The sequence below is a fragment of the Perca fluviatilis genome, chromosome 18 (genome assembly GCF_010015445.1).
Source record: "Perca fluviatilis chromosome 18, GENO_Pfluv_1.0, whole genome shotgun sequence".
Lineage (NCBI taxonomy): Eukaryota > Metazoa > Chordata > Actinopteri > Perciformes > Percidae > Perca > Perca fluviatilis.
Genome location: NC_053129.1, coordinates 16,544,733 through 16,562,248, shown reverse-complemented (window position 1 = coordinate 16,562,248; position 17,516 = coordinate 16,544,733). Strand labels below are relative to the sequence as shown.

The following is a 17,516-nucleotide window of genomic DNA, read 5'->3' as shown; positions in this document are numbered from 1 at the left end:
AATGAATGCTTTGATGAATATTCACTAACCAACTACACTGTTATTTTCTTCCCAACAGTGCCAAAGGACAAAACTGTACTATCAGAGTCAACACCTTCATGGTCCTGTGTTGTATTGATACTAAGTAAGTAAGTAATAAAATACTCATTAAACAGAACTGTTTAAAAGTGTGAAATGATTATATATTGCTGGATTATTATTTCAGATCCATTACCAAGTAAGCAGCATTGTAATGTTGGAGCTGGTCACAGTGAAGCTATTTGTTTCTACTGTATGGGTAGTTTAATCAACAAAAATGCATCCCGTTTTGAAGGGTCATAATTTGTAGCTTATGTACCAGCTTAATCTGCAAAGTAACTAGTAATTGTAGCTGTCAAATACATGTAGTGGAATAAAAAGCACAATATTTGGCTGTGAAATGTAGTGAAGCATGAGTATGAAATGGAATAAAATGGAAATACTCAAGGAAAGTGTACACCGATAAAATGTATTTGAGTTTTAATACTTGCATACGTGCATTTTCACTGCTGTATGAGGCAGATATTTGTGCGTGTCAAGGACAATTTGGGAGCCCTCTATTTGTATGCATTAGTGGGAAGAGATAATTTTTCCTCGTCAAAATATTGTGTGGGGGTTCTTGGTTCGATTCCCACTGCAATACATCAACCAATGTGTCCCTGAGCAAGACACTGAACCCCTAGTTGCTCAAGAGGCGTGCGACCTCTGATATATATATATATATATATATATATATATATTATATATATATATATATATATATATACATACATACATATATAGCAACTGTCGCTTCGGATAAAAAGCGTCGGCTAAATGACATGTAATGTAATTTAAAAATGTGAAAAATCAAGGGCTGTTTTTTTCTTGCAGGAGATTTGGGAAACCGTACCTCGCGTGCCACTGTGTGTGCATCCCTCCCTAAGTTTACCCAACAAGCAGGTGGAAGGGGGCACGTTTGGGGCAGAGAAGGCGGAGAGATCCATTCTTGCAGCCTCCTCTCTTTGGCCTCGAGCTGCCCTCTCCGCTCGCCCCCTATTATTTGTTCCGACGGCCGAGCGCGCGGCCCCAATGAGCCCTTTGGAACCGAACGAAAAGAAGGAGCGAATTGCAGCTGTGACGTGGGCGTTGTTGTTCCATTCACCGCGTTCGCCATGGCAACGGGGCAGAGGCCCTGGAAGCACGCGGCCCCTCTCTCTGGACAGCATCCTGAGGGCAGAGAGGCAGCTGGAAGTTTCTCCTCCTCATGATCACTGCTTACTGTTTCACGGCGCAAAAGATATCAAATATTCTACTTCAAATGCATAAAAATGTGATTTAATTAAGGTTTGGCAGTTTTGAGTATTTGGACAAAGAAAGTTATAGCCTATTATTGTGCGCATAAATGTGTTCGCCAGCCTACATCAGTTAACGTTCAAATCTGTATACCTTAACTTCTACGAACTGGTTTGACGCACGATACCAATAAACGTGACCCACTGACCCAGATCAATGTTAATAAGGAACTTTCAAAATAAATAGGCCTACTTTTTTATTTTTTCTCTCAAGCTAAGTCTTTTCTGTGTTTACACTCGGCGGCTCCATCTCCCTCCACTTTGTACTCATGCATGCTGCAGGACTGCTAGTATTGTTGGGCAGAGTGATTGGGGTTTCTGTACAATCTCCCGTGACCAATGAGCGGGGTGCTGTCAGGGGTAACCACATCTGTCAACCGTTCTTGGCCAATAAAGAGCGGAGCGAGGCGGACCACAGGTGCGCGCCTCTGCGTCCCCTTGGCACAGCGCCCGGGAGATGCTGGAGAGAGACGCCTAGCTGCCCCGTGGCGCAAAAGAGTTACTGTCAAAGGCAGCCTCCTTTTAACTCCAGCTATCACTCTGGCTCCGATAGTTATGGCGACCGCAACATCCAACCACTACAGCGTCCTCACCACCCCCAGCAGCGCGCCGCCGCCGCACTCGGAGTCCGGGAGCATGCAGCAGGCGGCAGCGTACAGGGACGCGCACACCCTGCTCCAGAACGACTATAGCACGTTACCGGGCGGTGGACATCCGCTCAGCCACGCGCACCAGTGGATAACGGCGCTGTCTCACGGTGACAGCGGGGCGCCCTGGCCATCTAGTCCCCTCGGAGAACAGGACGTGAAGCCCGTACTGCACGACAGTGACCGAGAGGAGCTGCAGAATTCCAGCAGTCTGCAGCAACAGCAGCAGCAGCAGCAACAGCAACAGCGACACCCTCACCTAGCGCACCAGCAGGCGCATCACGACGCCAGAGCATGGCGAACCAGCACAGCCACCACGCACATCCCCGGCATGGCGACATCTGAGGGCCAGAGCCTGGTGTATTCCCAGTCCGGCTTCGGTCTGATGCCAGGGGGAGAGCAAGGGGGGATGCACCACCACCCCCTGCGGGACGAGGACCACCACAGCCACAGCCCGCACCTCAGTGAACACGGAGGCGGCCCTGGGGCCCACCAGCAGTCTCTCTCACACCATCACCAGCACGGCCAGGACCACTCAGACGAGGACACGCCGACCTCAGACGAGTTGGAGCAGTTCGCCAAGCAGTTCAAACAGCGACGCATCAAGCTGGGCTTCACCCAGGCGGACGTTGGACTGGCCCTCGGGACGCTGTATGGAAACGTCTTTTCTCAGACCACCATTTGCAGGTTCGAGGCGCTTCAGCTCAGCTTCAAAAACATGTGTAAACTCAAGCCCTTGTTGAACAAGTGGCTGGAGGAGGCGGACTCCACCTCGGGCAGCCCCACTAGTCTGGATAAAATCGCGGCACAGGGAAGGAAAAGGAAAAAGAGGACCTCCATCGAGGTGGGCGTCAAAGGAGCTCTGGAGAGCCATTTTCTCAAATGTCCAAAACCAGGAGCAGCGGAGATCAACTCTCTAGCGGACAGTCTGCAGCTGGAGAAGGAGGTGGTGAGGGTTTGGTTTTGTAACCGGCGGCAGAAGGAGAAGAGGATGACACCCGCTGGGGGACAGATACCAGGAGGAGAGGACATGTACGGGGACACCCCTCCTCACCACGGAGGACAAACTCCTGTGCAGTGACCCCAGTCCGTTATTCTGAGCAAGACACGGACCCCTTAAGGAGGAATAATGCCTCCTTATTTGTTTGATTCTCTGTGCTGGACCGCTCGAAACTGGACCTCAGCCAGCTTAAACGTTGGACCCACGGACACACACAGTGGGGATATACAGTGGCACCCAAGCACTAAAAATACGCATAGCAGAGAGCTGTATGGAGAGGTTTAATGCCGCGGAACTGCCAAGCATACGGCTGGTGTGTGCTAACCAAAAAAAGAAAACAGCGACATTGATACGAAAATGCTTTTCTTTACCTTCTACCGAGGCGCTAATGTGTCGTTATGTAATGTGTCATTAAAGAAAGACAGAGTCGGATGTGGGCACAAGGTGTCCGCGGGAGGGTATAAAAACAAGCTTTGGGCTCGATGATAAGTCGCAGTCAGTGTGGGTAAATAAACGCCATCTTTCCATCATAACAAAAGCAACAGGGGTTCTTCGCAGCGTGTGGCAAGAGAGGGCTGAAATGGCAGACACCTGCTGTACAATGTTCAACATTCAAGCCAATACCAGCCAACTGCTTTTATTATTATTATTATTATTATTATTATTATTATTATTATTATTATTATTATTATTATTATTATTATTATTATTATATAATTCTGATGATAGCCTAAATTTAAATTGAATATGATGTATTGATTGTAGTGTCAGCTGCATCCATAATATATTTTAATTTGAAATTTCTTCTCTTGGTTTACGTTTTTTTACAACAACAACAACAACAACAACAACAACAATAATAATAATAATAATAATAATGCCACATACTGAGTATTTGTTCACTTTAATGCTTTTCTTTCTGTGCAGACATTTCTGTGCGCCTGTTTACAGTGTGTTTTTGCTGTTTGTTATTTCTGTACTTGTCCAAAATGCTGTGATGAGAAAGACCGAGACTGTCCGGCTGGAACACTCAAAGCAATCCAGCCCATTTTGCCTTCCTTTTACTAAAAAGATTTTAAAAAACAAAAACAAAGATAAACTGAATATATCTGGTACCAGCTCTGGCCGCAGTGGCTATACTTCTACTGTATGACTTGTTCATCCACCGAGAAGACTGAATTTGTGGGATGTATCTCAAATTGTTATTTTGTATGGCTTCGTTTGTTTGTTTGCTCAGTTTTTCTCTGTCAGTCTGTGCCAAAGCACAAACACAGACACGTGTTCTTGTGCCACTTAAATCCTGTGACGAATAACCTGATCTAATAATGGGAGGTTATTGAGCTAAATCCAGAGTAATTGTGGATGAATTCTGTGACTGAAATCTAAAGAAAATATAGAAATTCAGAAACTCAAATCCATCTGAAGGATGTAGATGAATAGAAGGAAAATGTATTTTAAAAAAGAAAATAACATAATGTGAATTTTAGACGATTTCCATGAGATTGTTTTGCATTTAAAACACTTTCTGAATGTATGAGGCCAATGTCAATGAGATGTTCCACTGTTCTTTTTTATTTTAATTCATCGCCAATCATTCAAAATGAAGCATAGCAATATTTTACATATTGTTTTGTAATACGCCGACCAGGGCAGTGTCCTTATTTAAGTGTATATATGCCTATATAATAATTCGCCCTTAATTTAAATGGGGCCCAATATTTCTGTAATTCTAACTACATCTCAAGTAGGCCTAATCCTTCAGCTGAATTTGAGTTTGAGGTGGAAAAAAAAACCAAAACAAAATAGCATCGACCTGAAATCTGTGATCAAACGAAGAGGGAAAAGAAATCAACGATTGCACAATTTCTATATGCTTTTTTGTCATTAAATCGTATTTGTTTTCTATTACACTGCCGTCTTTGCCACATTTATTGAGCCTCAGGAAAAGTCGCAATTCTGGACAAGCTGATTTAGTTTATTGTTTCTTGCGCACGTGGCCTTGCATTATGATTATAGATTTTATCAATCCGTCTCGGTTGCTTAAAATTGTCCTTCGGCTGTTTTGGTTAAGTGTTTACTACCGTTGATTTGCACTAATACTGTTGTTAGGAAAGATACCCGTAAAGACGCTCAGACAGCCGGTCAATGGCCTGAAATTGAAACACCGTAGCGTTAATTAATATGTCCATCAGGATAAACATGGAAACTAATTGACAATTATGAGACGTCATTTAGAATCAAAACAAGTGAAGATTTTCTGTTTGCACACAGACAAACGGCAGGCCTGCATTTAAAAAAAAAAGGTCTACACAACAAGATAGACCTGACTCAGGTGTAGGATACAAGCTGATGTATTATAAACAAGGCTTATTAGTGTATTACGTTGGCCTGTTGCCTTCATTACACCTCATAAAATAATTATAAACATGTACTATGACTCATTTCCATGTCCTAGGAAATCGTTTGAATAATTATATGAATGCTAAATAAAACATAGCACACTGAAATATAGAGTGGAAATAAAAAAAAAAAAATTTAATTAGAGAGATGAGAACGCTGTCACCACAGTGTACAATTTCAAGAGTAATATTGAACCTCACTCTTGTTTTCAGACATGTTTTAGTATTTTGTTGCAGGAGGATTACTGGGTATAATTTGACCTGTTAGAAACGGGGGTTCATATTCTTGAGCACATCTTCTTCCAGTTGCTTTCACGTCATGTCTAGTATTTATTAGGCTACGTGTGTGTGCTGATCGGTGGCTAAATCAGAAACAGTCTGCTGCTGCCATCTAGTGGCTGTTAGTACAGTTTAAAGCAGGCTTGGGTTTCTTGGATGGAGGTCGGGTGGTTGCTTCAGCTTCAATGAATGTTGGTATTTTTTACGTGACAATGCCCTCTATTTTATTCTGGGATTTTAGGGGTTTATCAACTCAAAAGGAGTTACTCTCCACAGTTAAAAACATGCACACTTTTTAGGATGACTCGAGTATCTTTCAATACTTCATTACTCCACCATAATTGAATTATTGGCAGTGTGTGGAGGGCTAAGAAACGTTGAGGCATTTAGAACATGTATTTTGGGAGATGAAACGATTTATTTTACAGATCTGTAATTTCCTAATAAGTTCAGAGGACGTTTCCTCGAAAGAATTATGTAAACTGATGCTAACATTACTAATCTGGTACTGCTTATAATTTATAGGTTAAGTTCATTTTATTTATATTGCCAAACATCACAAAAAACACATTTGGCTCTGTGGGCTTTACAATCTGTCCAAAATAATGATAATAAAAAACATATTTAAGAGAAACTGGGAATAAGATCTAACAATGTCAGAAAGAGTTAATGAAACATTTTCATCCATTTATTTCTAATTTCTAAACAGCTTGAAGGACATCAAGCAAGGACAGGCTTACATTTTCCTCTCAAATGCGCCTTTTTACGTAATTTCACATCCTCTATAATTTAATCTATGATATTCAGGCTTTTATTTTGAACTAGGAAAGGCATTTCCTGCTGAAAATGCTTGTGAATGCTGAAAAGATAAATTTCTAAAGCTAAACTGGATTTCTGGCATAATTGTGTAAGAAGAAGGTGAAGAAGTGAGAGTAGTTGTCAATAGTTTTAATTAGTATGAATTTTATTGACATGGTAAATAATACCAATAATGTGTCAAAAAAAGTATAAAAATATTTATTTTTTAAAGCTGCCGCTACACTGAATTGCAGGTTAAAATGTGTGAGAAGGTGAAGTTGCAGTGAAAAGTGGAAATGGTTCTAATGAATTAGAAAGTATTAAAAAGGCTAATAATACCAATATTGTATGAAGGTTTTTGTAAAAGCTGATGCTAAACTAAATTTCCGGCTTTAATTTGGATAAATAAGTAACTCAAGGAGTAATGAATGAGTTGAAAGATGGGAAGTGGGTGGGTCAAATTAGGAAATCTCAATCAGCAGTGTTCAATATTTTCAAAAAGTACAAAAAGAATTTACAATGTATGAAATATGTGGAACATTTTTAGATTTGAATTAAGTAGGAATCTGGAAATAAGTCTTGATTAAGCATGGAAAGCAGCTAAAGCAGTATAAATAGATTAAAAAAAGTGGGAAAGGGATGAAGGATGCAAAATAAAAAGTAAAAAATGTTAAGGATTCTGGGTACCCAGATAGCTCAGTTGGTAGAGCAGACGCCCATATATAGAGGCTTACTCCTCCACGCAGCGGGCCAGGGTTCGACACCGACCTGCAGCCCTTTGCTGCATGTCATTCCCCCTCTCTCTCCCCTTTTGTGTCTTCAGCTGTCCTGTCAAAATAAAGGCTGAAAATGCCCCAAAAAATTATCTTAAAAAAAAAATGTTAGGGATTCTAATGATTTGCCTATCTACGCCATTGTTTTTGTTTTTTAAAGAAGACAGACATATTGACAGAGAAAGGTATATAAATATTTACGTATGGAGAAAGAGGCCCCGCAGTTATTAAAATCCTGAGTAATGGGTTCACAAGTAGACGGCTCTAAATACAGGTGAGACACACACACACACACACACATTAATAATACATTTATTATTGTTATTATAAATACACAAACACAAATACATGATATACTACATACATAATAAATAATAAAAAATAATGAAAAATCAATTGTAATGTAATTCATTCTAATTGTAATTTTTCTGTCTATGGAAAAGTTTGGTGTCATGGTATAGGAGAAGCAGCAGCTGGTCCTTCCAGTTGTAATCAAGCCTTGCACTGGCTTTGATGTTTAATTATCACACCTTTTTGTTTTTAACACTACTGAGATTAACTAAAAAAGCCCTGGTAAACTTCCCATCGAAGAAGCCTAAAAAAACCCCTAAACAAGTGGTATCAATAAAATGACCTCACCGTGAGCAACAGAAAGCTTTTGCGAATGTATTGATATGTAATTTGTGTGGATAAAGTAAAGAAATGTTGGCATGTCAGCAATTTGAAATGTTGAGGATGTCAAAAAAAGTGAAAAAAGTCATAACATTGTATGTTTTTTAAAAAGTCAAAAAGGCATAGTAAAGTATATCAAAAAAGTCATAAAAAAGTCATAGTGTAGTATATCTGAAAGAAGTCATAGTATAGTATATCAAAAACAGTCATAGTATAGTATATCAAGAAGTTGTGATTAAAAGGTTTTATTATAGTATGTCGAAAAATGTCATAGTATTGTATGTCAACAAAAGTGAAAAAGTCATAGCATTGTATGTCAAAACAAATTATAAAAAGTCATAGTATAGTATGTCGAAAGAAGTCATAGAATAGAATGTTGAAAAGGTCATAGTATAGTATGTTGAAAAAAGGGATCAAAAAGTCACAGTATAGTATGTCGAAAAAAGTGATTAAAAAGTTACAGTATAGTATGTTGAAAAAGTCGTGATTAAAATGTTATATTATAGTATGTCGAAAAATGTCATAGTATTGTATGTCAAAAAAAATTATAAAAAGTCATAGTATAGTATGTCGAAAAAAGTGATAAAAGTCATGCTATAATTTGTCGAAAGAAGTCAGAATAGAATGTTGAAAAGGTTATAGTATAGTATTTTGAAAAAAGGGATCAAAAGGTTATAGTATAGTATGTCAAAAAAGAGTAATGAAAAAGTCATAGTATGGTATGTTGAAAGCTGTCACAGCATAGAATGTTGAAAAAAGTCTTAGTATAGTATGATGAAAAAAGTGATAAAAAAGTCAAAGTATAGTATATTAAAAACAGTCATAGTATAGTATGTCGAAAAAAGTCATAGTATAGTATGTCGAAAAAAGTGATAAAAAGTCATAGTATTGTATGTTGAAAGAAGTAATACAGTTTTTTACAATTGCTTACACACTAAAATTAAAACTTTCCCACAAGTAGCAAAACCTTACACTCAAGAAGCAAAACACTAGCCTAGATTTGCACAACTGTAAGCACATTGTCAGCTTCACACGTTTTGCAAAACATCACACACAGTGATTTGCAAAACACACTTGTATGCATTTGACACAGAAATTTATCATGATGTCATTTCCTTGCAATTTCAAAGGCTTTCAAATGAACACACCCATGAACCAATTGGTTAAACACAGCCACCAGGTATGAAAATACATGATTGCTTACAGTTTTTTCCAACTGCTTACACACAAAATCTTTTCATGTCACACGATTTTTGAAACCTCTCACTCAAAGTGCAAAACTACACAGCAAATCTCCAAAACCATAAGCTATTTCTCAGCCTTTCACTCAGTTTTCAATTGCATAAAACACTTTTTTCAAAATATTACACACAATTCTCTACCTAAGACACAAAAATCTAACAGGAAGTAACTTGCTTTCGTTTTCCAAACACAGCCAATCAAAATGCTACACTTATTTACCAGGGCACACACACACTCCTCACATGTGCAAACACATTATGTCATAACTGAACACTAACCAATCACTGCTTTAGTATAGGCCTATACATAGGTCAAAGGTCAGATTACCTGTTTTGAACAATGGATGCAAACAATAGACAGAGAGCAAGGGGAGTAGGAGGGAGAGACAGGGGACAACAATGAGGAGGAGGGAGGAAAGAGAGCCATCTCTGATGAGGTCAGGGCCACACTTATTCATCATGTGATCAACCACGGATTGACCATGAGACAATCAGTGGCGCCTTTACAGTGGCGTCCATACGGCATTACATTACATTACATTGTTTTTTACAGTGTACTTTTCATCCCCTTTCAGCAGATGACTTTCTCTCTAGAACATTGTAAATGTAGATATAAGCCTATTAAAGACTAAAGAGCTTTAGATTTAGAACAGTGTGTACATGGTATATGCAAAATTTACTATTATGGAAAAAGTGTTTGCCATTTGATGCAAATGCTTCATTTTGAGATGTGTTTATGGTATTTTGAATGCAGTGTTTCATTTTGAAGGAGATGGGAGGCATTTTGCATTTTGTGTGTGCAGTTTTAGGAATTGTGTGTAGAGTTTTGAAAAAAGGAGACATAGTTTTGAAAATGTGTGTAAGCAGTTGGAAAAAACTGTAATTGTAGACACACCAATCAGGTTTAAGCGCTATGTAAAATGCAGCAGGTAAGTTCACCTGCCCTCAACCAAAATGGAAGGAGTCAGAAGAAGAAGACTGAGAGTGAGAGGGAGAATCCACAGAGGAGGAGAAGGAGGTAGAGGAAGAGGAAGAGGCCCAGCCAGAGGTAGAGACCGAGGTGGAGGTAGAGGAAGAGGGAGAGGGAGAGGAAGACCTGAAGCCAGAGAATATGCTCAAAGAAGAAGAGGACCAAATTTATCAAATGAAAGTTGTGCAACACTAGTGGACCATGTTGTGAACCACAGATTGACGCTGAGGGAGGCTGGACTAAGACTTCAGCCAAATCTTAGTAGACATACAGTGGCATCTGTCATAAGGACATTAAGACAAGGAAACAGTTGAAATCAGCTGCTCATTGTTTGCACCATATCAGCACTTTTGATACCCCTCCCTGTGACATTTGAGGATTGAGGGTCGAGAACGACAAGGAGGAAGGGGGGCCCATATTCACGCGAGGGTTTACAATCTCCGGCCCCAGGCTCAGGTACCCCTCATTGAGGCCATGGAGGACGCCTGTGACCAAGTCGACGCCGCAGCTGTGCAAGGATGGATTCCACATTCAAGACGGTTGTCTTGCCAATGAGGATGTTTGCCTGTGATGTGGATGAAATTCTCTGGTCAGATCCAGCTAGGCGAAGAGATAATGTCACGTATTTTTCTGTGTATTTCTGTGTATTTTTGTGATTGTAACCTGTACTGGATACCGTATTTTATGTTTGTCTATTGTTTGCTGAGCTAACAGTGTTATGCACACTACTGTAGTAGCATGAAAACTGGGACATGTTTTGTTGTGATTCTCCATGTTGACATGTTGACTGATTTGGGTATATGGAGAGAAATAAATTATATTTTCCTCAGTCTGCAGCATTGGTCTAGTGTAGTGTGTGGTGAACTTACAGTTTTTTTCAATTGCTTAAGCACAATTTTGAAAACAGGGACAGCCTTTTTCAAAACACTACACACAATTAGCACAACCACACACACAATTAGCAGAACACCTTTGCACCTTTGCAAAATGAAACACTCTTGCAAAAACTATACACTAATTTATAAAAAACGTATTTTGTTACCATATGAAACACATGTTTCATTTGACTTAATGAAGTTTTAACCAGATACACACTGCTGTTGCTAACCTAAAACACTTTTAGCAATTCTATTTCTCAGTGATTAAAGTACTGTAAATGAAGTACACAGAGAAATTTACAATAAGTTCACCAAACACTACACAAGACCAATGCTGCAGACTGAGGAAAATATAATTAATTTCTCTCCATATACCCAAATCAGTCAACATGTCAACATGGAGAATCACAAGTTTTCATGCTACTACCGTAGTGTGCATAACACTGTTAGCTCAGCAAACAACAGACAAACATAAAATACGCTATCCATTTTAGGTTACAATCACAAAAAAACCCAACAACAAACCAAAAAATTATCTGACAAAGTACAGAAAATTCTAGACATTATCTCTTCGCCTAGCTGGATCTGACCAGAGAATTTCATCATCACAGGCAATAACCTTATTGGCAAGACAACCGTCTTGAATGTGGAATCCATCCTTGCACAGCTGGGGCGTCGACTTGGTCACAGGTGTCCTCCATGGCCTCAATGAGGGGTACCTGAGCCTGGGGCCGGAGATTGTAAACCCTCGCGTGTATATGGGCCCCCCTTCCTCCTTGTCGTTCTCGACCCTCAATCCTCAAATGTCACAGGGAGGGGTATCAAAAGTGCTGATATGGTGCATACAATGAGCAGCTGATTACTGTAACTGTAGACAGATTTTCTTTTACCTGTTTTCTTGTCGAAATGTCCTTATGACAGATGCCACTGTATGTCTACTAAGATTTGGCTGAACTCTTAGTCCAGCCTCCCTCAGCGTCAATCCGTGGTTCACAACATGGTCCACTAGTGTTGAGTGACTTTCATTTGATAAATTTGGTCCTCTTCTTCTTTGAGCATATTCTCCGGCTTCAGGTCTTCCTCTCCCTCTCCCTCTTCCTCTACCTCCACCTCGGCCTCTACCTCTGGCTGGGTCTTTTCCTCTTCCTCTACCTCCTTCTCCTCCTCTGTGGATTCCCCCTCTTACTATCAGTCTTCTTCTTCAGACTCCTTCCATTTTAGTTGAAGGCAGGTGAACTTACCTGCTGCATTTTATATAGTGCTTACAGTTTCTTTTGAATGCTTAAGCGCTCATTGTGATTCTTGTAGCACAATTTCTAAAACTATTAATACGTATAGCAATACCACTCACTGAGTTTGCAAAACTAAAAGCACAAACACTGCTTTGCACTCAGTTTGCAATTTTGTAAGACACACTTTGCAAAACTGTAGGCACAATTCACTGCACAACACTCTTTTTGCAGAACTTTAAACACAACTCACTGCTTACACTCAATTACCAAATTTCCAACACACTCCTAGCAAAATTATACACATGTATGGCTATCATTAACACTATTTTGCCAACTGTCTGGCACACTTTCACATGTGAAAACTGTTTCAGATAATTAGTTCACTTTGCAATCAGCCTAAGCACTATAAATAAGCCACAGGTAAGCTGTCTGTGTGGAGTACAATGGAAGGAGCAGTAAGAGTGAGAAGAGTGAGAATCAGTGGAGGCCGAGGAGGCCGAGGAGGCCGAGGGAGAGGACGTGGAGGTGAAGAAGTTGGAGGAAGAGGACAAGGAGGAGCAAGAAGAGGATGAGGAGGCCGAGGGAGAGGACGTGGAGGTGAAGAAGCGAGAGGGTTAGAGGAAGTTAGAGGAAGAGGACAAGGAGGAGCAAGAAGAGGACGAGGAGGGGAAAGAGGGAGGGTAAGAAGAGTAAGAAATAGAATAACTGATGACATCAGAGCTACAATAGTGGACCATGTCATCAACCATGGGATGACCCTGAGGGAAGCTGGCCAACGGGTTCAGCCTAATTTGAGCCGCTACACTGTGGCAAGCATCATTAGGACATTTCGAAATGAGAATCGGTAAGTACTTTGTAGCACTGCCATACTCTAATGAGAAACACAACAGTACCATACATGCAAAAATACTGAAATTGTTACTTTACAGAATTGCTAGACGTCCAGATGTTGGGGGCAGAGGAAGAATGTTCACTCCAGAGCAAGAGACCCATATAGTGAACATGGTGATTGCCAATAATGCAATAATACTGCGCGAAATACAGCAGCGCATAATTGATAATGACACCATCTTTCAAAATATACACATTTGTAAGCGACCACAACGAATAAGAATGAAGCAAATTTACACAGTTCCTTTCGAGAGAAACACAGAACGTGTAAAGCAACTGCGATATGACTATGTACAGGTAAGCTATAGTGTCATTGGTTCTGAATTTGGAAGTGCATACTGTAGTGCTGTGCATGGGCCTGATGTGTTGCATTTGTTTTGTCTTGTCCAGAGAGTGATGGAACTAGAAGCAGATGCCATGGGACATGAGCTACTTTTTGTAGATGAGGCCAGTTTTAACCTCAGTAAAACCAGGAGACGTGGCAGGAACATTATTGGACACCGTGCCATCATCAATGTCCCAGGACAACGTGGTGGTAACATAACCATGTGTGCAGCTATAAGCCTAAATGGTGTTGTTCACCATCATGCAACCATAGGCCCATACAACACTGCACACATTATTGCATTCCTGGACACCTTACATGACATGCTCACTGTTCACAGACCAGAGCATACCCGATATGTCATCATATGGGACAATGTTAGTTTCCATAGGGCTGCTTTGGTCCGCAACTGGTTTACAGACCACCCATTCTTCATGGCACTCAACCTCCCTCCATACTCTCCATTCTTAAATCCCATCGAGGAGTTCTTCTCTGCCTGGCGCTGGAAAGTGTACGACCGTCATCCTCATCAACAGGTAGCCCTGTTACAAGCAATGGAGGAGGCATGTGGAGATATTGACCAGGCATCATGTCAGGCCTGGATACGGCATTCAAGGAGATATTTTCCCCGGTGCCTTGGACTGGAGGATATCGCATGCGATGTGGACGAAATTTTGTGGCCGGACCCAGAAAGACGACATGATGTAGGCTGATTTGTCTTTTACTTTTTTTTTTTTTTTGTGAAATTACTATTTTGTGTTCTGACTTTGTCTTGGTTTTGATGAGTGTGAATAAACACCAATACTTGAAGTTTGGATCCTTGTATGTTTACATGACACTATGACAAAAGTATGACCTCAAATTGACATCTGTACACAGAGAAAAGCCAGATGTGTTTTGTATTCATACCATCAGTGTGTAGTTGGCACATTGTGTGCTTAGTAGATGATGGCTTGTGTTTACTGTTTGATACGAAAACACCATTTTTACGAAGGTGTGAAGAGTTAATCTAGCTGTGTTCGCTTTTGCAAGAGAACTACAATGTTTTGATAATTGGGTGAAAGGTTTTCTTATTTGTGTGTAGAGTTTTGCAAAAATAGCCAATAGTTACAAAAAATGTGCTTAAGCAATCAGAAAAAAACTGTAAACCTGATTGGTGTGTCTACAATTAAACCATCACGTGTTTGCATACCTGGTGGCTGTGTTTAACCAATTGGTTCATGGGTGTGTTCATTTGAAAGCCTTTGCTTTGAAATTGCAAGGAAATGACATCATGATAAATTTCTGTGTCAAATGCATACAAGTGTGTCTAGTGTTTTGCAATCACTGTGTGTAATGTTTTGCAAAAAGTGTGAAGCTGACAATGTGCTTACATTTGTGCAAATCTAGGCTATTGTTTTGCTCCTTGAGTGTAAGGTTTTGCTAATTGTGGGAAAGTTTTAATTTTAGTGTGTAAGCAATTGTAAAAAACTGTATTGTAAATTTGCACTTTCTCTGTGTACTTCATTTAGAGTACTCTTATCACTGAGAAGTAGAATTGCTAAAAGTGTTTTAGGTTAGCAACAGCAGTGTGTAACTGGTTCAAACAGGATTAAGTCATATGAAATGTGTGTGTTTCATATGGTAACAAAATATGTTTTTAATAAATTAGTGTATAGTTTTTGCAAGAGTGTTTCATTTTGCAAAGGGTCTGAGGTGTTCTGCTGATTGGGTGTGTGGTTGTGCTAATTGTGTGTAGTGTTTTGATAAAAAAAGTCATAGTATAGTATGTCGAAAAAAGTCACAGTATAGTATGTCAAAAAAGTGAAGAAGTCATAGTATTGTATGTCAAAACAATTTATAAAAAGTCATAGTATAGTATGTTGAAAAAAGTGATAAAAAAAGTCATAGTATAGTATGTCAAAATAAGTGATCAAAAGTCATACTATAGTTTGTTGAAAGAAGTCATAGAATAGAATGTTGGAAAGGTTATAGTATAGTATGTTGAAAAAAAGGGATCAAAAAGTCATAGTATAGTATGTCGAAAAAAGTAATAAAAAAGTCATAATATAGTATCTCTAAAAGAAGTCATAGTATAGTAAATAAAAACAGTCATAGTATAGTTTGTCGAAAAAGTTGTGATAAAAAAGTTAAAGTAAAAAGTAAAATGTTGATAAAAAATGCATAGTATAAAATGTCAAAAAAGATATAAAAAGTCATAGTATAGTGTGTCGAAAAAAGTGAAAAAAGTCATAGATTAGTACGTCACAAAAGTAATAAAAAAGTCATAGTATAATATGTTGAAGGATGTCACAGAAGAGAATGTTGAAAAAAGTCTTTGTATAGTATGTTGAAAAAAAAGAGATCAAAAATTCAAAGTATAGTATGAGGAAATTTTTTAAAAAAAGTCATAGTATAGTATGTCGAAAAAGGTCTGTAAGAACACACAAAGTCTTCATAAATAGTCAACAGTATGTTGAAAAAGGGATCAAAAAGTCAGTGTAGTGGGGCTCCCATATAGCTCAGTTGGTAGAGTGGTCGCCCATATATAGAGGTTTACTAGTCATAGTATAGTATGTCGAAAAAAGTGATAAATAAGTCATAGTATAGTAGATCTAAAACAGTCATAGTATAGTATGTCGAAAAAAATTATAAATAAGTCATAGTGTAGTAGATCGAAAAAAGTAATAAAAAGTCATATAATAGTATGTTGAAAAAAGTAATAAAAAAGTCATAGTACTGTACAGTATATCAAAAAGAAGTCATAGTGTAGTATATTGAAAACAGTCAAAAGTATAGTATGTCGAATAAAGTGATTAAAAAGTTATAGTATAGTATGTAAAAAAAGTCATAGTATATTATGTCAAAAAAAGTAATAAAAAAGTAATATTATAGTATATCAAAAAGAAGTCATAGTTTATCATAAACAGTCATAGTATAGTATGTCGAAACTGCATTACACACCCATTATAAACACAGAAAAAGCCTGAACAGTGATAACACAAAAACTGTAAAAGATATCAAAAAGCTGAATCACTCTCTAATAGCTGAAGGGTTTTGTGAATAGTTTTAAATTTGAACTATATCTATAGTTGAAAGTATGTGGGAGGAGTACCATTTCGAAGTAGAAGAAGCCTGAAGAGGATTTGAAGATTGCTCCATTGACTTTCAATGTAAAAAGAAAAAAAGCAAAATATTGATAAGTATAAATGCTAGAAAAAGTTGAATACAAGCACAAATGTCCTTAAAGAGCCCAACATTTTGATAATTTAATGGTTTTTGTAGCTGAAAGTATGCAGAAGTGGGCGACCAAAAGTCATATGGAATAGTCGGATAACAATTACTGCTGAATCAGCATTCACACAAATATGAGCCATAATATTCAATTTTAGGAAAAGAAATAGAGATTTGAGAGAGAATTGTGGCAGCAGGTGCATGTGTGTGTGTGCGTGTTTGTGCGTGCATGCGTGTGTGTGTTTGTGTGTCTTTGAGAGTGTGTGAAACGTATCCTCATACACAGTTTGTAACAAATTATAGTCCATTACTTTTTGTAGGCATATGGTATACGTATCATATGTACCCTTGACTGAGAACAGCCGTGTGTGTGTGTGTGTGTGTGTGTGTGTGTGTGTGTTAAACCAGATCTAAACCCAGCTCTCTGGAGGACCCTGTTGCCTGGATTCTGTCTTATCAGCAGGCGACCATCTGCCCTCCTCCCGGCCCTCACGCTCGTACAGGCTTCCTCTGCATTATTCATATTTTACATACACACACACACACACACACACACACACACACACACACACACACACACACACACCCACGCACACACACACACACACAACTGCCAACTCTGACACTGTACGCCATCTCTGACTCACCAGAGATGATTTATACTCTGGTGTCATTGTCAATTCTTGTGTGGAAGGAGATCTCCCAGGGATTCTGCACAATAGCCACAGAAATGCAAGCAGCCAAAGTCATCAAATATCATTTGACTGTTTGTCTCTTTCCCTTTTCATGCCCTTTCCTCCACCGAACCCACGCTAAGTCTCTACAGCGGTGCTCCCACGACTTTCT

General features: G+C 39.2%; 1 protein-coding gene across 1 annotated transcript; it reads left to right on the top strand.

Moving 5' to 3' along the window:
- Positions 1 to 1,237: 1,237 nt before the first annotated feature.
- Positions 1,238 to 3,452, top strand: pou3f2a (POU class 3 homeobox 2a). Its single transcript, XM_039780990.1, has one exon. The coding sequence runs from the start codon at positions 1,692 to 1,694 to the stop codon at positions 3,078 to 3,080; it is 1,389 nt and encodes a 462-aa protein (XP_039636924.1). The 5' UTR covers positions 1,238 to 1,691; the 3' UTR covers positions 3,081 to 3,452.
- The last annotated feature ends 14,064 nt before the right edge of the window (positions 3,453 to 17,516 follow it).

Excerpts from the sequence above, each read along its gene's own strand:
- pou3f2a (XM_039780990.1), top strand. The coding sequence starts at position 1,692 with ATGAGCGGGGTGCTGTCAGGGGTAACCACATCTGTCAACCGTTCTTGG.